The sequence below is a fragment of the Ricinus communis genome, chromosome 7 (assembly GCF_019578655.1).
Source record: "Ricinus communis isolate WT05 ecotype wild-type chromosome 7, ASM1957865v1, whole genome shotgun sequence".
NCBI lineage: Eukaryota > Viridiplantae > Streptophyta > Magnoliopsida > Malpighiales > Euphorbiaceae > Ricinus > Ricinus communis.
The window spans coordinates 7,950,675-7,976,314 of NC_063262.1; the positions used below are offsets into that span (position 1 = coordinate 7,950,675).

Below are 25,640 nucleotides of genomic sequence, written 5' to 3' on the forward strand. Positions count from 1 at the left end.
ATCCCTGCTGATTATAACCTTGTGGGCAGTGGGATCCCACAGGCAATACCCCTTCACACCATCAGCATATCCCAAGAACTGCACTTCCTAGATTTTGGATCCAGCTTTGTAGTTTCTTGGGTATTATACATCACATACACAGGACTTCCAAATATATGGAGGTTTGAATAATCAATTGGCTTCCCAGTCCACATCTCCATCGGTGTCTTTTAATCAATTGCTGTAGATGGAGACCGGTTAATCACATAACAAGCGGTATTAACTGCCTCAACCCAAAATGCCTTATTCAGGCCTGCAGCTCCCAACATTGCTCTAGTTCTTTCTAACAGAGTTCTGTTCATCCGCTTTGCCACTCCATTTTGTTGAGGAGTGTATGCCATAGTGAACTGCCTCTTGATGCCTTCTTGCTTGCAAAAGCTATCAAATTCATTACCTGTGTACTCTCCTCAATTATCTGTCCTCAAACACTTGATCTTATTGCTTGAATCAAGTTCAACCCGCGCTTTGTAAGTTTTAAAGGACACAAAGTACTTAGCTCCTCCTAGTGATGAAACCAGTGCTTGCCATACATCAGAGTGAACTAATTCTAAAACATTCTTGCTTCTAGAATTGGATGTATTAAACTGTAGTTGATGCTGCTTGCTTGTTATGCAATGCTCACAAAAGGGTAATGACACCTTTGTGAGACTAGGAAGTAGATTTTTCTCAGCAAGAACCTTAATGCCTTGTTCAAACATATGTCCAAGCTTCTGATGCCACACCATTGCAAATCTCTCACTCGAACTACTTGAAGCATCTGATGCTTCTGCTTCATGCACGGTCTCTCCTAAAAACATATACAAATTAGCAGCAACTTTTTCTCCTTTCATAATTACAAGCGCTCTTCGGCTAATCTTCATGATTCCTTTCTGAACTTTGATGATGCAATTAAGATCATCCAAATTGTCCCAAAGACTTTCGAACTACTTGAAGCATCCGATGTTTCTGCACGCCTCCTAAAACATATACAAATTAGCAACAACTTTTTCTCCTTTCATAATTACAAGTGCTCTTCGGCTAATCTTCATGATTCCTTTCTGAACTTTGATGATGCAATTAAGATCATCCAGCTGTCCCAGAGATAACATATTCTTCTTCAGTCCTTCCACATGTCGCACTCCTTGAATAGTGCGGATTGTACCATCGTGCATCTTCAACCAGATGGTTCCAATGCCTATGATCTTTAAGGCATTATCTTCACAACTATACACAGATCCTCCTAACATAGGTTTATAATGATGAAACCATTCTCTTCGAGAGGTCATGTGATAAGTTGCTCCTGAGTCAAGAAGCCATACATCAGCAAATCTTTTCCTACTCTTAGTTGATATTGATGTTTCACAGCACAATACATTTCCATCATCTGAAGTGCATGCCACATTCCCTTAAGGATTGGAATTCTTCAGACTCCAACAATCCTTCTTCAGGTGACCTTTCTTACCATAATGGTAGCATTTATAATTCTTCTTACTTTTTGATTTTGATCTACCATGATTGTGACTCTCCTATTTGGGCCACGTTCTGTTGATCTCCCTCTCATCACCATCAATCAAGGCTTCCACTTGTTGTGAACCTGCCTGCTTGTCTTTCTTGTTCCTTCGCCGATTTTCTTCTTCAAGAATAGGGGCTGCTATATCATCAGAGACTAGAATTTCAGTAACAACATTATTTGTCAAACTGATAATGAGTTGATCATACGAATCAGGTAGACTTTGGAGTAGAAGTTTTGCACGTTCTTGTGACTCTATTTTATATAGCCCAAAGATGTGAGCTAAGAAAATAGAGTATTCAAGACATTAAGGTGCTCTATCACTTAAGTAGATTTTGACATTCTCAAGATGTAAATTTTCCTTAAGAGGAAAATTTTATTGTGTAATGACTTGGCCTCGTACAGTCTAGTGAGGTGGTCCCAAATCTCCTTTGCCGTTTTCTTTTCTTCTATGTTGGACAAGATCCCATCTGCAAGTACCAGATGAAGGGTTGCAATAGCATTCTCGTTCCACTTATTATCATCTGTGAGTATTGTCGGTCGTTCACTGATAGCCGCAAGACAATTGTCTTTTCTCAATACAGCCTTTATCTTTAATTTCCACAGTGAGAAATTACTCTTGTTGAACTTTTCAATCTCAAATTTTGCCTCCATTGCTTCTATCACAAACGGTGCCTTTTAGCTTGTAAAATGAACCGCAGTAATGAATACAACTCACTAGGTAAGTTCTCAAGAAAGATTGGAGGGTCACAAGCGGACCTCTTAAATACCAATCTCCTTAAACAAAACCTTCCCTAGATTGTAAGTGTTTTCACTACTCCACACAAGCTCTTTTGCACCAAAAAAACCTCAAAACCATTTTCTGATGTGGAAGATCAGACTAAGCTGCAACCACATAGCATACTAGGATTTTAAGGAATTTCTTGCCAACGAAGCTCTGATACTAATTGTAGAAGAAAATGAACCTGATAGAGCAAAATCATATCTAATAATTTGAAAAAATAAAGATAAAGAGAAATAAAATACACAATAGAACACACAGATTTACGTGAAAAACCCCTAAACAAATTAGGGTAAAAACCACAAGTAAGGATAGAAGAATTTCACTATAAGAAAATAATAAGAGTTACAATCTCTCTATTTATAAAGGAGAAAATATTAAAATTCTCTCTTTATAATAGGAGAAAAATAATTGCTTAAATCTCTAATATTTTTCTCTTATTTTTGTAATGAATGAGTAACAAAGTGAGGCCTCTATTATATAAACTTGGAAGGTACCTCAAGATTGTTAACTTAGCAATGTGGGAGAGATACTCCTCAAATTTAATAACTTAACAATGTGGGAGAAATACAAACTCCCTAAATATCAACAGAAGAGAGAGAGAGAGATAGAGAGAGAGAGAGAGAGAGAGAGAGAGAGAGAGAGAGAAGTAGAGGCATCAAAGACTAGCAATGAAAAACTTCAAATCCTCGAAAGTATGTGTAATTCTTACAGGTTTATATGACTTGAGATTCAGCGGACGCACTTATAACCCTACTATTCTGGTAAATCTGGCTGCTTCATAGATAACTTGATTGACCCAATCCTATTCAGTTGGTGATGAACAACTTGATTGACCAAGCTATCAACTTCAAGGCCTTAATTTGTGGTAGCATGAAAAATACTGAGGGCTGCTAAAAAGGATGGAAGGTAGTAATTATTGATATTTAGGGAGTTTGTATTTCTCCCACATTGCTAAGCTATTAAATTTGAGGAGTATCTCTCCCATATTGCTAAGTTAACAACCTTGAGGTACCTTCTCAGCTCACATCTTTGGGCTATAAAATAGAGTCACAAGAACGTGCAGAACTTCTACTCCAAAGTCTACCTGATTCGTATGATCAACTCATCATCAGTTTGACAAATAATGTTGTTACTGAAATTCTAGCCTTTGATGATATAGCAGCCGCTATTCTTGAAGAAGGAAATCGGCGAAGGAACAAGGAAGACAAGCAGGCAGGTTCACAACAAGTGGAAGCCTTGATGGTGATAAGAGGGAGATCAACATAATGTGGCCCAAATAGGAGAGTCACAATCATGGTAGATCAAAATCAAAAAGTAAGAAGAATTATAAATGCTACCATTGTGGTAAGAAAGGTCATCTGAAGAAGGATTGTTGGAGTCTGAAGAATTCCAATCCTCAAGGGAATGTGGCATGCACTTCGGATGATGGAAATGTATTGTGCTGTGAAGCAGCAATATCAAATAAGAGCAGGAAGAAATTTGCTGATGTATGGCTTCTTGACTCAGGAGCAACTTATCACATGACCTCTCGAAGAGAATGGTTCCATCATTATGAACCTGTCTTAGGAGGATCTGTGTATAGTTGTGAAGATAATGCCTTAAAGATCATAGGCATTAGAACCATCAGGTTGAAGATGCACGACGGTACAGTCCGCACTATTCAAGGAGTGCGACATGTGAAAGGTCTGAAGAAGAATTTGTTATCTCTAGGACAGTTGGATGATCTTAATTGCATCATCAAAGTTCAGAAAGAAATCATGAAGATTAGTCGAGGAGCGTTGTAATAATGAAAGGAGAAAAAGTTGCTGTTAATTTGTATATATTTTTGGGAGAGACCGTGCATGAAGCAGAAGCATCTGTTGCTTCAAGTAGTATAAGCGAGAGATCTGCAATGATGTGGCATTAGAAGCTTGGACGTATGTATAAACAAGGCATGAAGGTTCTTGCTGAGAAAAATCTACTTTCTAGTCTCACAAAGGTGTAACCTTTTGTGAGCATTGCATAACAAGCAAGCAGCATCGACTACAGTTCAATACACATCCAATTCTAGAAGTAAGAATGTTCTAGAATTAGTTCACTCTGATGTATGGCAAGCACCGGTTTCATCACTAGGAGGAGCTAAGTACTTTATGTCCTTCATCGATGATTACTCCAAGAGATGTTGGGTGTATCCTATCAAGAGCAAAGGAGATGTGTTTGCAGTTTTTAAAACTCACAAAGCGCGGGTTGAACTTGATTCAGGCATAAGATCAAGTGTTTGAGGACAGATAATGGAGGAGAGTATACAGGTATAGCTTTTGCAAGCAAGAAGGCATCAAGAGGCAGTTCACTACGGCATACATTTCTCAACAAAATGGAGTGGCAGAGGGGATGAACAAAACTCTGTTAGAAAGAACTAGAGCAATGCTGGGAGCTGCAGGCCTGAATAAGGCATTCACGGGGAGCTAACACGTTATGTGATTAACCGGTCTCCATCTACAACAATTGATCAAAAGACACCGATGGAGATGTGGACTGGGAAGCCAGTTGATTATTCAAACCTCCATATATTTGGAAGTCATGTGTATGTGATGTATAATACCCAAGAAACAACAAAGTTGGATCTAAAATCCAGGAAGTGTTTGTTCTTGAGATATGATGATGGCGTAAGGGGTATCGCCTGTGGGATCCCACTGCCCACAAGGTTATAATCAGCAGAGATGTAATCTTCTTAGAAGACAAATTGAAGGGAGAAGATGATAGCAGACTTCAAAAAATCGGAGACTACATCAATTTGGAAAGAAAGTCTGAGAGAGATTCTTCTTCAAGCGACTGTGCAGCGCACCAGAAGAAGAAGAACGGTCGAATGATGACGATTTTGAAGCCAGCCACCAGTCAAGAGTCGAACTTGGAAAGGGAAAACGTACAAAATTTACACCAACCTGGCAGAAAGATCATAATATAGGCAGCAAGAAAGATAATGTTATATAGGCAGCAATGTTGCATACTGTCTTCTAACTGAGGAAGGGAAGCCTTCAACTCTCCAAGAAGCAATGAGCAGTTCAGATGCATCTCAGTATATGGCAATAATACAAGAAGAGATGGAAGCTCTACATAAGAACAAGACTTGGAAACTTGTACCACAAGGAAGAAAGGCCATTGGTAACAAATGAGTCTTTAAGATAAAAAGAAATAGCGATGATCAAGTGGAGCGGTTTCGTGCAAGATTGGTGGTGAAAAGATATGCTCAGAAGGAGGGGATTGACTTCAACGAAATATTTTCTCCTGTGGTTCGATTAACAACTGTTCGAGTAGTCTTGGCGATGTGTGCTGCATTTGACTTACATCTAGAGCAGCAAGATGTGAAAACAGCTTTTCTTCATGGAGATCTTGAGGAAGAAATTTATATGCTCCAGCCAGAAGGTTTTGAAGAAAAAGGAAAGCGGAACTTGGTTTGTAGGTTGAACAAATCTCTATACAGTCTAAAGCAGACGCCAAGGTGTTGGTATAAGAGATTTGATTCCTTCATCATGAGCCTTGGATACAACAGACTTAATGCAATCCCTTGTGCATATTTCAAGAGGTTTGGTAAAAGTGATTTTATTATCTTACTGTTGTATATAGATAACATGTTGGTAGCAAGCCCCAACAAAGATCATATTGAAGAACTAAAGGAACAGTTGGCTAAGGAATTTGCAATGAAGGACTTGGGACCAGCAAATAAGATTCTAGGGATGCAAATTCACCGAGATAGAAACAATAGGAAGATTTGGCTTTCTCAAAAAAGTTATTTGAAGAAGGTCTTGCGACGCTTCAATATGCAAGATTGTAAGTCGATTTCTACCTCACTTCCTGTTAATTTCAAATTATCATCCAGTATGAGTCCTAGCAGTGAAGAAGGAAGGATGGAAATGTCTCGAGTACCGTATGCATCAGATATTACACATGCAGTGAGAGTAGTAAGTCGGTACATGGCGAATCCTGACAAAGAGCATTGGAATGCTGTAAAGAGGATCCTAAGATATGTTAAGGGAACTTCAGATGTTGCATTGTGTTATGGAGGATCAGACTTTATTATCAGAGGATATGTTGACTCAGATTATGCCGGTGATCTTGATAATTGCAAATCTACTACAAGGTATGTGTTCACACTTACTAGCGGAGCTGTGAGCTGGGTATCAAAACTGCAGTCACTTGTGGCGACATCAACAACAGAAGCAGAATATGTAGCAGCTACACAAGCTAGTAAGGAAGCAGTATGCTTGAAAATGATAATGGAGGAACTCAGGCACGAACAAGAGCATATTCCTCTGGTCTGTGACAGTTAGAGTGCCTTGCATCTCGCAAGGAATCCAGCTTTTCATTCAAAGTCAAAGCACATACGAGTCCAGTATCACTTCGTTCGTGAAAAAATAGAAGAGGGCACTATGGATATGCAGAAAATTCATACTAAAGACAACCTAGCAGATTTTTTGACAAAGGCAGTTAACACTGATAAATTTATTCGGTGTCGATCCTCTAGTAGCCTGACAAAAGCATAAGCAACATGGAGAGGAAAGGAAGAAAGAACGGTGTGAAGATCTGATTGATCCTCAATCAAATCTTCAAGTTGGAGATTATTGATATTTAGGGAGTTTGTATTTCTCCCACATTACTAAGTTATTAAATTTGAGGAGTATCTCTCCCACATTGCTAAGTTAACGATTTTGAGGTACCTTCCAAGTCTATATAATAGAGGCCTCACTTTGTTATTCATTCATTCCAAAAATAAGAGGAAAATATTAGAGAGTTAAGCAATTATTTTTCTTCTATTATAAAGAGAGAATTTTAATGTTTTCTCCTTTATAAATAGAGAGATTGTAACTCCTATTATTTTCTTATAGTGAAATTCTTCTATCCTTGCTCGTGGTTTTTATCCTAATTTGTTTAGGGGTTTTCCACGTCAATATGTGTGTTCTATTGAGTATTTTATTTTTCTTTATCTTTATTTTCTTAAATTATTAGTAGTGATTTTGCCCTATCAGGTTCATTTTCTTCTACATCTTCATGTTGTATAACCTTTGCCTCTCACCTAGATGGAGATGAATGAAAAGCTTTTTTTGAATTTATCTTTTTAAACTAAAAGTAGTCGTGCTAGCGGCCCAAGTTGAAGCGTCGACGTGTTTAATGTATTTAGTTCAACTTTAACGAGTAATTACTGCATTTTTTCATTGGAACAATGCTTTTTCTTTTTTAATAGTTGCCATGTTTCCTCATTTTATTATGTGTTACTGGGATATTGTAAACTGCCATAAGTATTCTCCTTCCACAACAGATAAGTTTGTTGTTTTGATTGTTTCAAAATTGGAAATTCCTCTAAATGATCTCTGTTGAATCTATTAGTATCTTTTCTTAAACTGGATTTATTGCCATTTTAATGCTTAATTTACATACTTGTCATCTATATTCTCAAATAGTTATTTCCTATGTCATTTCTGATTTCTTACTGATAGGACAACAATTCTGACTATTCAGCATTGAAATTTCATATGGAAACAACCTTTCAAATCTGCTTTGTGCTTCTTTTTAGTAGTTAGCATTTTGTTTTGTTTCAGTTTTGTAACATGCCATATATATAACTCTAATTAAACTTAAATCTTTTGCCAATGCCAACAGAATAACTAATTCACTAGTAGGTAGAGTTATTGATGCAAAATATGGTTCCCCATTCTTTTTCAAGCTTTAACATCTTTGTGATCTGATTCATTTCTCTAGTTCAGGTCAGGGAACTCCATTTGAATGGAAACCAGTCATTACTTGAGGAGCTACTAGATATTAACGATTCTAAGTGTAGATGTGCTTAATTTGCTGAACCAACTACATTCAGCAACTTCATTTATCTAGGTTTGCGGTGATCTCAATTTTTAGCAAGTCTTTTCTCCTTGTTCTATTTGAGCTCCATGGACTGCCAATATGATTTTAGTCCTTTCTGTTTTGCTACTATAGTTGTTAGGCCACTCACTGAAAAGCTTACACTGCACCAACTGCATTTTAGCATTTAATCTGATACACAAGAAAGTTAGACGACCGGTAATAATAATATGTAGTAGTATTCATCCACATTTATGGGCAGTTTTATATTTTTTTCAATATAGTCTAAGTTTAGCCTACGATCTCGTGTTGCAATTTCTTTTCTTATTAAGAGCTATCTCTTTTTGCTGCCTGTTGGGTAGTATGAAGTCCATAATATGTCAATACATGGAGGAGACGAATAGAAATGCAATGTAAAATACCTTCTTGAATATTAGTGGCAGGACCTGGCGAATGCTAGTGCAGTAGCATAAAATTCCTATCTAGTTTTTTCTATCAATAGTTCCATGTTCGTGTAAAAATGCCCCATTTGCATTAAGAACTGTTGTTTGTTCAAATATGATAGAATTCATGAAGTCAGAGATGATATTGGTGGTTACAAGGTTGCATTATATAATACAGCTGTTGCTTCTTTCTAATAATAGGAAACCAGTTTTACATGTACCTGCACATTTTCTTTTTCCTATATGCAAACTTTATTTAAATGGGCATTTCGGCTGTTAACGTAAATTTTTATAATATTGCTGTTGTTATTACGTTCCTACTACGCAGTCCAAATATCGAATCCTGCTAATTCCAGTCAGTAAGTTCTCCAGACTTGGAAAGAAGAACCTGCAGCGCATCACTCAAATCATTTGTTTGTTACTTATAAATGCAATATATATCTCTTAATTGTACATCTTTGTTTTGAGTTGTTGTCTGCCTTTTGTTATTTATCTTCAAATTTTTTCTACATTGTATTGCGGTATGACAACCCTTTTTTTCTAAGTGCACTTTTTAAATATGTCTTACAAACAGAAAATTGGTCCTCTACCCAAAAAGAACCAAGAACAAGGATGTGAAATGGCATATCTCTATCTACTTGGCATTGGCAAACGCTGTTGAGCCTGACTAGGCAGTCTATGTGATTTTCTAGTTGTATTTTTCTATCAGAAAAATCACAATGACTTAATACTTGCATGTATTTATTCTTCTATGCAAAACGTAATATGAATTGCTTAAAGCTTTTCTTTTCTAAGGAAATTACATCATACACCTTCTCTTTTTTAAAATACTTGCAAAAATATGTGAGTAGCTTTTTTATTTTTGCATTTTTACCTCATTTTATTTTTGCTATTGCATTTTTACTTTCTTTTTTAGTTTTTTGTGTTTTTACCTCAATTTCTTTTGTATACATTTTTATGTTTCCCTTTTTAAATAATAAATAAATATAAAATAAATCTAACATAAACATATATCAAATAATGAATTTAATATATTTTAAACTTTTATTACATTCTCTATTGTTATCAACTAAACTCTATGTTTGTATCTTTGTGAAAGGAACAAAATAAGCATAAACTCATAAGAAAATTAAACCAAAACCCAGATAAACTAAAGATAAAAACTTGAAAGAAATCAAACAAAAGCTAGAAACTTTACAAAAGAAGGCAACATATTTTTCTAATTATTTTATAATTTTTTGCAAAATCCTCTTTTTCATGTAGGAAAAATGAAGCCAAACAAAAAGAAATAATTACCTAAGTTGTAGAAAAAAAATAGAGGCCTAATTGCATGGTGGTAAGTCCTAGGTGTCTAGTATTTAAGGGCCCTGCATTCTTTAATGCTCACTGTAGCTACAGTCCTAGGTTTATGATGTAACCGATAAGGAATTTTCAATTTTGTGGCCCTACCGATTTTGGTTCATTGACTTGTCTACTTTCAAGTTTGAACTGGCCCATGGCATATACATCGACTAAATGTGTAATTAACCATTAAAAGATCTATCTGATAATTTTTCATCAAGGATTTATCATTTCATTTTGATCCATGATAATAATTTTCCTTCTAGGTTTTGTCGGTTCATAATTTTATGGTCTTATGGATTTCGGTTCATAGTTCTTGTTCCAACTAGTGTAAAAATTTGAACTAGAACTTGAAACGAAACTGATGGTTTTAAAGGCGGTTTTAGCTAGAGGGGAATCAGTCCTAACTAGCTCCTTCAAGTTCAAGGCCAGTTCCAGCCTAGTTCCAGGTTTGACTTGTCTAGTTTCAGGTTCGAATTGGCTCGTGGCATGTACAACCAAACGTGTAATTAACCATATAAGGATCTATCTAGTAATTTTTCATCAGAAATCTATCGTGTCATTTTCATCTATGATAATAATTTTTCATGTTCACAATTTTGTGGCCCTGCCAATTTTGATTCACGGTTCTTGTTCCAACTAGTGTAAAAAATTTAAATTGGAACTTGTAACAAAATCGATGCTTTCAAATGCATTCTAGCTAGAGGGAATCGGCCCTAAACTAGTTCAGCCTAGATTTGACTAGTAAAGTTCTAAGTTTGACTTGTCCAGTTTCAAGTTCGAACTGGCCCGTGGAATGTACATTGACCAAACGAGTAATTAACCATATATAAGGATCTATCTGGTAATTTTTCATCAAAATCTATCGTGTCATTTTCATCCAGTATATAATTTTCCATCTGGAATTGTTGGTTCACAATTTTGTGGCCCTGCCAATTTTGATTTACAGTTCTTGTTCCAACTAGTGTAAAAAAATTTGAATTGGAACTTGTAACGAAATCGATACTTTCAAATGCATTCTAGCTGGAGGGGAATCGACCCTAAACTAGTGCCTTCAAGTTCAAGGCCAGTTCCCGCCTTGGTTTGACTAGTCAAGTTCTAGGTTTGACTTGTCCAGTTTTAGGTTTGAACTGGCCCGTGGCATGTACATAGACCAAACAGGTAATTAACCATTTATAAGGATCTATCTAGTAATTTTTTGTCAGGGATCTATCATGTCATTTTCATCCAGTATAATAATTTTCCATCTAGGAATTGCCGGTTCACAATTTTGTGGCCCTGCCAATTTCGATTCACACTTCTTGTTTCAACTAGTATAAAAATTTTGAATTGGAACTTGTAACGAAATTGATGCTTTCAAATGTGTTCTAGCTGGAGGGGAATTGGCTCTAAACTAGTGCCTTCAGGTTCAAGGCCAGTTCCAGCCTAGGTTTGACTTGTCCAATTTCAGGTTGGAACTAGCCCGTGGCATGTACATAGACCAAATAGGTAATTAACCATATATAAGGATCTATCTGGTAATTTTTCATCAGGAATCTATTGTGTCATTTTCATCCAGTATAATAATTTCCAATCTCGGAATTATCGGTTCATAATTTTATGGCCCTGACAATTTCGATGCACAGTTCTTGTTTCAACTAGTATAAAAAATTTGAACTGGAACTTGTAACGAAATTGATATTTTCAAATGTGTTCTAGCTGGAGGGGAATCGGCCCTAAACTAGTGCCTTCTGGTTCAAGGCCGATTCTAGCCTAGGTTTGACTTGTCCAGTTTAAGGTTCGAATTGGCCCGTGGCATGTACATCAACCAAATGGGTAATTAACCATATATAAAGATCTATTTGGTAATCTTTTTCATCAAGATCTATCATGTCATCTTTATCCAGTATAATAATTTTCCATCTAGGAATTGCCGGTTCATAATTTTGTGGCCCTGCCAATTTCGATTCACAGTTCTTGATCCAACTAGTATAAAAAATTTGAACTAGAACTTGTAACGAAATCGATATTTTCAAATGCGTTCTAGCTGGAGGGGAATCGGCCCTAAACTAGTGCCTTCAGGTTCAAGGCTAGTTCCAGCCTAGGTTTGACTAGTCAAGTTCTATGTTTGACTTGTCCAGTTTCAGGTTCGAACTGGCCCGTGGCATGTACATCGACCAAACAGGTAATTAACCATATATTAGGATCTATCTGGTAATTTTTCATCAGGGATCTATCGTGTCATTTTCATCCAGTATAATAATTTTCCATCTAGGAATTGTCGGTTCACAATTTTGTGGCCCTGCCAATTTTGATTTACAATTCTTGTTCCAACTAATGTAAAAAAATTTGAACTAGAACTTGTAACGAAATCGATGCTTTCAAATGCGTCCTAGCTGGAGGGAAATCGGCCCTAAACTAGTGCCTTCAGGTTCAAGGCCGATTCCAGCCTAGGTTTGACTTGTCCAGTTTCAGGTCCGAATTGGCCCGTGGCATGTACATCGACCAAACGGGTAATTAAACCATATATAAGGATCTATCTGGTAATTTTTCATCAGGGATCTATCGTGTCATTTTCATCTAGTATAATAATTTTCCATCTAGGACTTGTATTAATTTCTTTCTTAGTACCTATCAAGACAATGATTATGATACATCTTGAAGGTTCCCTCCCACCATCTTTTCATCTAAGAACCACAAGACCCACCCATAATCATATCACTTGTTATTACTCGTTATCTTTCCCCTCACTACCGACAGTCAAGTTCTCATAATAATTGGCCAATTCATGACATAAATGACTCAAAAACAGTAGTCACACTGCTTTAATAATGTTCAGTTAGTTTAAAATCCATGATTTATGATTCAAAGACGTTAGTCACACTACCTTCCTTGATAGTGAGTTCACAAACAGGGATTTTGAAAAAATAATTAAGGTTTTGAAAAAATAATTTTCAATTTAGTTTTTAGTGATATATGAGGATGAGGCTCTGTCCATAGTTTAAGTGGCAAACATGTGTTATCCAACAATAAGACTAGCGAATAGGACTTGTCCACTAATTAGACTAGCAGACACGGGCCTATCCACTAGTTGGAGTGGCGGAAAAAAGTTGTCTGCCACCTGAACTAGCGAACAGAGCACAATTTTTTTTTTAAAAATTAACTTTTATTAAAAAAAGAAAATGATATAGTTTTAGGGTATAATTGATTTTAGTTAATTAATAAAATTGATTTAATCAATAATAATTTATTTATAAAAAAAAACCTGAGAATACAATTAATTGAATTATTATTTTAATTTATGAAAATAATTTATATTAGAAACAAAAAGTGACATGAAATGGTCAAATCTTCTTTATTGTCAGCAACATTACCACTGAGGATTGAAATGGAGATAAAGAAATATAGTAACATCATATCTAACAATGTCTGTGGTAATTGCAAATCAAAATATTGTGATAGTAGCATTGAAAATGTCGTAGAACGGGGTTGAAATTATGCGAAAGTGGGTCTAACCTAATGATGAAAAGCTGGGTGAGAATGATGATGCAGAAGAACCTTGTTTGAAGCAGTCTAGATCTGCAAATGAGTTCAACGGAGATGGCATAGGAATATGTGGAGCTCCAGTTGTAGTAGGAGTTGAATATCAATAAACGCTCCATTAAATTGATGATGATGAAATGAGACAGGTTCTGGCACTGGAACATACATGTCACAATAGGTGGGACAGGTACTTTTCTAAGCCTGTTGTATCGACGCGTGGCGACTGCTCAACATTTATATCTGAACCTTGTACACGTTCCGACAATAGTGTGAAAAAAGTGCCATGAACCTATCTCATTTTATCAGGATATGGATAAGGCATCTACGCTCATCAAATGCCCTTGGGGCAATTGATGTGTGGTTTCCATGGATAAACCATCGCAATATGTTCAAGTGCATCGGCCTAGATATAAATTATTTAAAAGAATTTGAATATTACATTTAGATACATTTATAAAAAAAATTAAGAGGGCAACTAATTGATGCTCAACATCCCGGTATGAGATTCTCCTACGTATGACACGTTTATACCACTCTATGTATTTTGAATGGTAATAGAGCGGTCTCATTTGATTGTGTCTTTGTGATAATCATGAGCTCTGTTATTCCAAATTTTAATCCATCTTGAAGAACCTCCACCAAGTTGACATGGGCATTGTTATGTAACACAATAAAGTGTGATGCCTCAGACTGCTGTGGCGAATTTGAGATCTAAGCAAAATTGCCTCAAAACTATATCAGGCGGTGTCGTTCCATGATATGAATGGACATCAGTGGCACTACAATTCGCTATATATCACGGTCATGTAAGCTTATTGTTATACGTGTATGGCTCCTAAATAATCTGTTAAGAAAGATATGATACTGAAAAGATCATATATAATTAAATATATATATATATGATAGAGAAAACTAGTTGATGTATGACTATTAAAAATGTGAGCATAACTTATGTTCTCAAGATACATCAATCCTAAAATATCACAAATTTCAAAACCTAGACAACTTGATCAACGATCCATTTGCAATTTGTTGTGTTGTTAAAATCATGCATAATAACTAGACAGTTAAATTATTATTATAATAAATCACATATCTATATCTAAGGGAAACATCATGATGTTAATTTTGGATGATGTTATATCGATATAATAAATGGAATCTCTTTCACGCCCATAATTGCAATAGAAAGAGTGCAACCCCAATTTATGAAACAAGCAAAAAACTCTAATGTGGTACACCTTTATAAAAATGCCAAACATGCACCTCCCTAACTATACTGACAAATTGTCCCAATATGTTCTAAAAATGGTGGGTACATCAATGACACTCGTTCAATAATTTTATCATAAACAATGTGCCTAAAATTAGGTGAGCTCTAAGTCGAATGTTGGCAAAGTTAGCATGAAGCTATGCAAGTCGAAGTTGTGAGCCTCTGACCATCTCTGTAGGAGGCTGTAACACTAGCAGTCTCTCACATAATCCAACCCAATCATATCTAGTAGGCACAATCAATGCATGATCGTCAATAGGGAGTTCGGTCAAAATGACTACATTTTGTATTGTGATAATGCACTTTTTATCTAGAATCGAAGGTATTTCTAGCCTCCATCTTTCAACAACTGCAGTACTTAGGCGTCAGTTTAACTTTAGAAGTTCCAACTGTACTAGTCCATACAACTTCGTTTGTCTTAATAACGGTCGTTGATCTCAAATGCATCAATTAATCTATGTGTACTTATTAAGTTAGACCTACAGCTTAGCACCTTAGCATAGATCACAAGCAATATGGTTAGAGGTGGTATAAAAGAAATTATAAAAGGGACTTTTTGACTTTATTTTGTATCCAACTAATTTTTTTAACTTTCTATTTTAACTCTATAGGTTTATAATGAGGTGTTAAGCTGTGTAGATGTAATAGTAAAGCTACACATAGATTAACTGTCAGACCTGGGATCGACATCCATTTTATAGAATATACTGAGACAGACAGTTGAAATTTTTAAAGTAAGATTGGCACCTAATTACTACACTTATTGAGAGAGATGGAGACTGGAAACTTATACCTTCTATCTCCCAGATATATAGTGCACTATCATATTACAAATTGTAGCCATTCTGAATGGAATTCCTACTGAAGATCATGCATTGATTTACCTTACTAGATATAATTGAGTTCGGTTATGTGAGGGACTACTAGGGTTGTGCCCTCCTGTAGAGTCGATTAGAGGCTCACAACTTCAACTTACATGGCTTCACACTAACTTTGCCAACATACCACTTGAAATTGACAAAGAAACCGTCCATTTTCGCGCTCGAGCTTATATTTATAGCTCATTTTAGGCACACTATTTTTCAAATAAAATTTATGGACGACTGCATTGGTGTACCTACCATTTTTAAAAAATATTAAGGTTATTCATTAGTATAGTTAGGGAGGTGCATGTCTGATATTTTTATATAGAGTTATATACTACATCGAGATATCCTTTCATTTCACAAATTGGCAGTGCACCCTTTCTGTTATAACTATGGGCATTGAAGAGATTTTCATTTATCGCATCGATATTGCATCAACCACAGTTACATCATGACGTTCCTTTAGGTCGGAAGTATGTGAATTACTGTAATAATGGTTTAATAGTTTATTAAAACCCTATCAGGTTGTGCCGTTTCATATTTAATAATTTTAACAATATAACAAACTACAGATGGATCAACAATTGAGTTATTTATAGAGTAGCAATACATGAGATTCGTAACATTCGATTTAGGATTAATGTATCTCGTGCAATGTTCAAATAGTTTTATAGTTATAAATCAACTAATTACCTTTATGTATGTAATTTATAAATTATCTTTTCAACATCATATAATACATGCAAGAGGAATTAAGGCATCTCAACTGATTACTTACATGGTCGTGATATATAGCATGCTATAATACTATTGATATGCATTCATATTATGGAATGGCACAACTTGATAAAGTTTTGATACATATTGGCTTACAATAGCATATCCCTAATCTGCTATAGCAGATTGAGGTATTACACTCAGTGGTGTTATATAATAATATTGATGTCAACTGGATGGAGTGCAGATAGGTTAAAAATTTAGAATAATAGAGCTCATTGAAATTATCATAGGAAAAATCAGATGGACCACTCCATTACCATTCAGGATATATTGAGTGGTATAGACGTGTCACACGTAGGTGGATATCATACTAAGGTGCTACAATTGAAAAATCAGTCAGTTATCCTCTTAATTTTTTTCTATAAATGTATTTAGAGTTTAATATCTTTTTAATAGTTTATGTTTAGGCCAATGCACGCGATGACGGACTCCGATGGAACCACATATCAACTAGCCAAGAGTTCTTAAGGAGTACTTGATGAGCATAGATGCACAATCGGATACAAATGTTGAGCAGCTGCGATAATGTCAATGCACTGGCGTAGAGACCTACCCGCCTACTGCGATGTGCTACAGTGCCATAACCTGTCTCATTTCATCACTTACAATTTTATACGGAACAGACTTCATACTCATCTTCTTTTAGTAAAGCTGGAGCTCAACATATTCATATGTCATCTCCACTGAACCTGTTTATAGATCCAGACAGCTTATTTCAAAGTCCTTCTACACAAGCATTCTTATTACTCAGCTTTTTTCATCATCAAATCATATTATATTGTGGGCTTTTCATCCTTATTCTACGATATTTTTAGTGCTATTGACATAATTTTTTGACTCGTAATTATCGCAAACATCATTAAATATGATATTATCATTATTTCTCCATTGTTCATTTCAATCCTCTATTGCAACTAGTTTTTATAATTTTTCTCAATCAAGTATAGTATCACGCCATACATGTGGCAGTGGTACTGGAGATGCTGATAATGATACTAATGGTGGTAATGTTGTCAATAATGTTCAAGATCTTTATGAAACTGAGAAGGATGGTTTGACCGGTTCAATCACGAGATCCTTACTTTTACTGAGATGGATAATACATGTAGGAATGTTTGGAGAACCATGGGATTAAGATCAAATATTTGAAGAAAGAAATGTGGCATATAACTACTATTATTATGTATGACCATTTCATATCACTATTTATTTCTAGTACAAATTATTTTCTTAATTTAAATTATAATTTATTTTTTTATCATATATCTTAAAAGAATTTATCAATAAGTCATTTTAATTAAATAAGTTTTATTAATTAACTAAAATTAAATTATGTTTCAAATTAAAAATACTAAAACTCTAGAAAACTTTTCAAATAAAAACAGGAAATAGAACTTTGTGTTTACTTGTACTATTTTTTTAAAATAAAATTAGAAAGCAGTTTTTTTATGTTTTCAAACTTATAATTAAATTTTGAAAAACTTTTAAAAATAAGTTTAACATGTTTTCTATATTTTATTTATATAAGAAGTCACTTGCTTTCAAATGAAAAAAAAAAAAAGAGTTTTCACTTCATTTATTCCAAATCTACCCTTTATACTTAAAATATTACTAAAATAGAAAAACAATATATTCTTTTATAAATAAACATGTTTTATAAATTTTCTATGAAAATGAAAAGTTCTTGTTTTTATTAAAAAATTAGAAAATGAAAATAGAAAAAACTCTTTACAAGTAAACAGACCATAAATATCCTAAAAATATTCACTAATAACTATATAATTTCTTTTCATAAAAACCATTTTTTATTTAGGCTTTGTTCGCCAGTTTAGGTGGTGGACAATCGTTGTCCGCCACTCCAACTGACAGGCAATTATTCGCCAGTCCAACTCGAGAATAGATTTTTGTCTGCCAATCCTGCTGGTGGACAACCCTTGTCTATCTCTTAGACTCGTGGACCAAGCCCCACCCCCTTCTACATCACTAAAAAGCATCCTAAACTAGAATTTATTTTTGAAGTTATTCTAAAATGAAATTTTATAAAATTTTATTTTAAAATGATGAATTTTTTTTCCAAAAATCCTCGAGTATACACCAAAAAAAATTACTCTTATTAAAATGACCAAAAAATAATTCTTGAACCATGTCATAGCAAACAAATTATAAATCAAAAAGTGAATTTAGTAGGAATATAGCCTAACATCAACATAATTCCAAAAAAAAAATTGAGTCCATCTTCACTTCAACATATATCTTCAAGAATAAAGATTGCATCTTCAAAATACCCAAATGATGAAAGAAAACATTAAGAAGAGTATTTAAGTTAAAAGTATGGGCTAAATACTATTCATTTAGTCTAATATATAAGTCGTTCATTGTGTTTTTTTATTACATTAAGGTTTAGGATTTTATTACTCTTGAGTTTTAATAAAACTAACTATTATCTTCATATTAGTCAAATGACTAAACTGCAAATTTGATTTTGCTACTCAGTTCTTCTAAAAAATGAAATTAATTTGAAACATAAATATACCACCGTATCAAGCCAAGAAATTAAGAAACTAAATAATCTATCTTGATAGAAAGCTGAAAAATTAATAAATCTAGTCAATGTAAAATTCACTAAAAAAATTGGAGTAAAGTTCAATCAAATATCAAGATGACTAAAACTAACTACTTTATCAATTAAGCTCTTAATATTTTAATAAATTATTTAATTTTTTTCTTAATGACATAAAATTTCAAGCACATAGTGATTTAAAGAGTTATATCAACTAATTAACTTGATTTAGTTACTGCTTTAATTTGATCAAATAAATTCTAATAAATTAATTACATAAACTATTATCATTATTTAACACTCACCATACTTAAAATAATTCTTTAATAACAAGATTACATATTTTATTTTCATTATTGTTACTAAACTCTATATTAATTGTCTAATTTAATTATAGGATAAAGTTTAAAAATTTACTCTGTGGTTTAGCGCTTTTAGACTTGAAGGACAAATGTATTTTTTATATCAAATGAGTAAGATGTCTTTTATTTTATTTTTAGTATTTTTTAAATATATTCAATATTTTTTTCATTTTTAAGTTATAATATTAATAGAAAACAAATTTTTAATAAAAAAAGTATTTTTAAGTAAATTAGATATCTTATGATCATAAAAAAATGTTAAAACATAAATTTCTCCAATTCTAATTAAATTTAAAAAAAATATTTTTAAAATATAATTTTAATATATTTATGAATTTGATGATGCATTGTTAGATGCCACATTGCTTATAAAATCATATAATTCAGTCATGATTCAAATAAAATACATGCAAAACTATGTAAAAGATAATAAAGACATAAATATGTATCTAAAGAATGCTAAGAAAATAAAAAACATGGTACTCCTTTAATATAAAAAGTATATTTATTACTCAAGTGAAAAAGCGTCAAACCACATAATGATTTTTTAAAATTTACCCTTAATTAAATATGAAAAGTTACACAATTGAAAATAATATCATTGCGAAATTATTCCACTTTGAATTTATTATTTGTTTATTTTGAAAATCAAGTTCTATAAATATAGTAAGTTAAGAAAATTTAGAATATTACTGTAACACCCCGAATTTTTATATATTTAATAAATGAGTTATTTTCCATATCCAATTTGTAACACCCGGAATTTTTTTTTATATATTTAATAGTGAGTTTTTATTTAAGTTAATTTTAGCTTTATTTTTATTCAAGTAAATTATTTGAGAAATGATTATATTTTGGTTATTCAAAATTTTTTCCAAATGCATATTTATATAAGTAAAATTATATATTGGAAAATTATGGTAGAATTGTAAAGGATGTGTTTATAAAAGAATTTTGAGAAAATTGATTATTTAATTTAATTGTGTGTTAGGACTAAATTGGAAATTTATTTTGGAATAAGGATTGAAAGTATAATTTTATTTTTATGGGGTTTTAATGGAAATTTGTGAGTTTGGTATTTTCGTAAATAAATATGCTCGGTGGGGGTATTTTTGTAATTGTGTATTTTCGAATTCTAATTTGGCCCAAATTAAATAGTTAGGGGCTTAATTGAAAGGCTAAAAAGAAGTTTGGGGGTTAAATTGGAATTCTGCGGGATGAAATTGTAAGTAATTAAGAAAGTTGAGGGACCAAGTTGTAATAAGAAAAAGTTTAGGGGTCAAATGTCGATATTGAAGGGAAAGAAATCGGGGAAGAAGAAAGGAGGAGAGGAAGAGATGTCGGGGAGAGAGGGCGGAGGAAGGAGTCATTGCGGGTCATCTCGTCCGGGCTGGTTGGCCGGGTCGGCCAGGCGGTGAAGCCAATGCACCAATGGGCGGCGAGCTCGCATGAGGAGGAAGATGGTCAAGCTTCATGCTGTAGGCGCTTCCGGCTGGTGGTCACGATCTTGCGCCGATCGACTTTGTTTTAGCGGCCGGTGTCGACAGTGGTGGCCGGAATCGGAGATCCGGTGGAGAGAGAAAATGGTGGCAGCCGACGTTTTTCAACTTTTCCCGAGATCCCAGGCGGAGGATGGACGATCGGAGGATGTATCCCGACTCTTCACCAAGCTTCACGATGGCACTGGTTTCGTGGCGATCGGGCTTCGCTTGCGAATCGACGGTCGAGATCGTCCGCAAATCTCTCCCGGATGATCGGGTGTCGATCGGAAAATCGCAAGGTGGATCGCCATCGCCGCCGTTGTGAGTCCGATGGTTTGTTCGGATCGTCGATCGGACTCCGGCGGCTGGAGGCGAGTCGACCGAGCGATCGAGCGTCTCGGTAATTATCTTTGGCCCGTTAATTTTAGAAATTCTTAGTTTAATTGTGTCTATTGGATTGTATTATGTATTTGATGATTTTTGTGAGTCAAAAATATTTGTCTGTAAGTTTGCCTGCCTCGTATTTTGTGATGTGTGGCGGAGTCGGGAAATAGTGAAGTTTGGGGACCCGACTCCCGTTGTTTAAATTGTTGGATATTTGGAGTGTTCTTCTGGTAGGTCCTGGACCCGTTTTTACGGGGGGTAATGTTCGTGTTGTAGGGGAGGTTCTGCCGGATTTTCGGTAGAATTCTCTCGAGTCGAGATTCTTAGACAGTCAGTCCTAGGAGTCTAGACCTAGGATTAATGATCGATTGTTTCAGCGTTTTGATAAATTGTTTTCCGTGACTAGATTGATCTGTCTGTTCGGCTCGCTCCAACCGAGGCACCGGAGCAGAGCTAGGAGGTCGCCTAATTCTGTGAGTTAAAGTCATATATCGCTTACACACGTGTCATGCATAAAATTTGATTTGCTACTGTGAATATTTATTTGCAATTTCAATTTTTCATTTAGTTATTATTATTATCATTTGCATGATGCTTTTAATTACTATTTAAATATGATTTTCCTTTATTACCAATTTTAATATTGCATGATGACTCAGGATGGGACGGCAGTAGAACATAGGAGTTGGATGAGTGTCCCAATATAATCTGAGAGAGATAAGGAAAGGGTAAAGAGGTAAAAATTTTAAGAAAGAAAGATTAGGACCTGCCCTGGTCGAGCATCGCTCTCTGGGCTTAGTAGAGTGTGGTTGCTGGAGTAAAGGTCCCTGGTCGAGCATTGCTCTCTAGGCGCCGGCTTATTTGAAAATTTAAGTGACCGGTGGAGGTAAGGTCCCCGGTCGAGCTATGCCTCTCGGCCAGTCTTATTGGATAAGAGAGCCCGAAAGGCTAAGGCTGAGAGTTAAGTGACCGGACTGGAGGTAAGGTCCCTGGTCGAGCTTTGCTCTCTAGGCGCCAGTCCTATTGGAATGAGAGGTTTGAGATGATAGAGTTGAGGTTAGTTGAGACATAAGTGTTGAAATAATCGAGATTTTTGAGTTGGGATTAGAGTTCTACTGAAGTACTCCGTCCCGTTGCATGTGGAATAAATTTTGTTTAAGCATGGCATGACACATATGTTTTAACATGACACGTATGGTTCGCGTGATTTATTAATTATTTTAAAATTAAATAAGGTGACATTGAGATATTTGAAACTGTTTTAGATATATGATTTTAACTCACTCTAGACCCATGGTCTCCATTTATGTTTTTTTTTCGGATTCGTGTTAGTTCTCCGCGACTCTTATTCAAGAATCTTGACTCCATCATCGGGTGATGTATTTGATTTGGTATGTAAATTGGTAAATCTTAGATTCTCCGCAGTAATAATAGTAAATGTATCAGTTGTAAATTTTCTGAGTTTCAGGTCTCGCCTAGTTTTTCTGGCAGACCGAAGTATTTATGTAGAGTGTAGTATTTAAGATAAATTGTGGCTTTAATAATATTAATTTGAGATGAGATTTGTTTAAATCAATGAGTGTCAGGCTTACTACGGGTTTCGGTGGCCTTAAGCCTACCCATTCCCTAGTGCCGGTCACGGGCCCACGGGTGGGGTTGTGACACAATTAGTTTGATTTTTAAGGAGTAATTAAGTAAACTATTTGAGAAATGATTATATTTTGGTTATTCAAATTTTTTTTTCCAAATGCATATTTATATAAGTAAAATTATATATTGGAAAATTTTGGAAGAAATTATAAAGGATGTTTTTATAAAAGAATTTTGAGAAAATTGGTATTATAATTGATTAGTAGTATTAAATTTTAAGTTGGAAATTGATTATTTAATTTAATTGTATGTAGGATTTAATTGGAGGATTATTTTGGAATAAGGATTAAAAGTATAATTTTATTTTTGTGAGGGTTTAATCGAAATTTGTGAGTTTGGTATTTTCGTAAATAAATATGCTCACGGTGGGTATTTTTGTAATTGTGTATTTTCAATAATTCGGATTTGGCCCAAATTAAATAGTTAGGGGCTTAATTGAAAGGCTAAAAAGAAGTTCGGGGGTCAAATTGGAATTCGCAGGGATGAAATTGTAAGTAATTAAGAAAGTTGATGGACCAAATTGCAATAAGAAAAAGTTCAGGGGTCAAATGTCGATATTGAAGGGAAAGAAATCGGGGAAGAAGAAGGGAGGAAGAGAGATGTCGGGGAGAGAGAGGAGCGCGCGGAGGAAGGAGCTACGATCGGGGCCGTCGTCCGGGCGCAGGGTCGGGGCCGTCCCCATGGCACAAGCAATGCACCACGGCACAGCCTCGCGTGAGAGGAAGATGGCCGAAGCTTCCTTGTCAGCCGTGCATTTCCGGGCGTCGGTGGTCGGCCGATCTTGGTGCCGATCGACTCCTCTCGGCCTCGGCTTTGTTTTGGCGGCAGCGGACCTGACAGTGGTCGGCAGCGAAAACCAAGATCCGGTGGAGAGAAAATGGTGGCAGCCGGCGTTTTGGGCTTTTCCGGTGAGCTCCCGGGAGGATGGATGATCGGATGATGTATCCCGACTCTCCTCATCTCAAGCTTCGCGATGGCACCGGTTTCGTGGCGATCGGGCTTCATTTGTAAATCGACGATCGAGATCGTCCGTAAATTTCTCCGAATGATCGGGTGTCAGATCAAAAAATCGAAAGCGGGGATCGCCATCTACGTCATTGTGAGTCCGATGGTGTGTTCGGATCGTCGATCGGACTCGGCCACGGAGGCGAGTCGACCGAGCGACCGAGCGTCTCGGTAATTATCTTTGGCCCGTTAATTTTGGAATTCTTGGTTTAATTGTGTCTAATGGTTTATATTGAGTATTTGATGATTTTTGTGAGTCAAAAATAATTGTCTGCTCGGGTTTTGCACGCCTTTGTATTTTAGGTCGTATGAGTCGGAAAATAGTGAAGTTTGGGGACCCGACTCCCATTGTTTAAATTGTTGGATATTTGGAGTGTTTTTCCTGGCAGTCTGGACCCGCTTTTACGGGGGTAATGTTCGTGTTGTAGGGAGGTTCTCACGGATTTTCGGTGAGAATTCTCCGAGTCGAGATTCTGGGAGTCTAGACCTAAGATTAATGATCGATTGTTTCAGCGTTTTGATAAATTGTTTTCCGTGATTAGATGATTCACTGTTCGGCTCGCTCCAACCGAGGCACCGGAGCGAGCTAGGAGGTCGCCCAATCCCTGTGAGTTAAAGTCATTTAATCTTTATATTTGTTACTGCTAGTCCGATTTTAATATGCTATTTAGAATTTGTGCTTAATATGATTATTAGTATCGCAAAATAAATGATTTCACTTGATTATTAATATTTGAAATAATATAAATATTATTATTAGTATGTTATAATAAGATAAACGTTATTATTTTTCCCCTCACAAATTGCACGTTGTTTTACCTTAAATCTTTAATCTTTATTTCGATATGTGTTGGTTGAGTTCATTAGATAATCATATTTATTATATGTGATGATTGTGTCTTGGAAAACGTGGCTTGTAGAACATGCCGCCTGATGGGTTACATCAGATCAGCGCGCACCTAAGAATGATCATGGACATGTAATAAGATTTTCATGGGTTTGCCCTGGTCGAGCATGGCTCTCTGGGCTGATTTGTGTAAATTGTCGAGGTAAGGTCCCTGGTCGAGCATTGCTCTCGGGGCGCCGGCTTATTTGGATATTTAAGTGACCAGACTGGAGGTAAGGTCCCTGGTCGAGCATTGCTCTCGGGGCGCCAGTCTTATTGGATTAAGAGAGCCAAATGGCTACTAGATTTCTTATTTGGATATTTAAGTGACCGGACTGGAGGTAAGGTCCCCGCCTTATTGGATTAAGAGAGGCGAATGGCTACTAGATTTTGGGGTTTAGGGTTCTACCGAGCCACTCGTCCCGTAAAAGTAAATATATATTTTTATTTATTTATTTATTATGGTATTTGATTATAATGTGATTTGTATTTATGTGCATGGTTGATATTTTGATTCGAATGATTAATATTTTATGTGAAGGAAATAGTAGGGTATGATTATAGTATGGTTTGATATACCGATTTGAATAATCTATGTTTTTGAGAAGAAACAATAGTCCCTAGATTATTTGATTTTAACTCACTCTCGAGATTGACCGTAACACCCTTAGTTATAATAATAATTATATATATATATATAAAAAAAAAACTTTTTTTCTCCCTCCCCCTCCTCCTTTTCCTTCCTCCTTCCTTCTCCTCCCTGCCGACTGTCTTCTTCCCCGCCCTCCCGCCTCGCTCGCCGCCAAACGCCGCCTTCCTCCCTTCCTCACGCTCACAGCAGCTCTCCTTCCCTTTCCTCCTTTCCGCCGACGTTAGCCGAAGGTAGGAGTTGTCTTCGCGCTCGGCCTCTTGCCGGCTTGTTTTCGGCGATCCGGGCGCCGAATCG

The 25,640-nt window shown here is 35.5% G+C and overlaps 1 protein-coding gene across 1 annotated transcript; it reads right to left on the reverse strand.

Annotated features, from left to right (window-relative positions):
- Positions 1-446: 446 nt before the first annotated feature.
- LOC125370620 (uncharacterized mitochondrial protein AtMg00300-like) lies at positions 447-899 on the reverse strand. The gene has a single exon (XM_048376908.1). It carries the CDS (start codon positions 897-899, stop codon positions 447-449), a length of 453 nt encoding a protein of 150 aa, XP_048232865.1.
- Positions 900-25,640: the final 24,741 nt, after the last annotated feature.

Excerpts from the sequence above, each read along its gene's own strand:
- LOC125370620 (XM_048376908.1), bottom strand. The coding sequence starts at position 899 with ATGAAGATTAGCCGAAGAGCGCTTGTAATTATGAAAGGAGAAAAAGTT.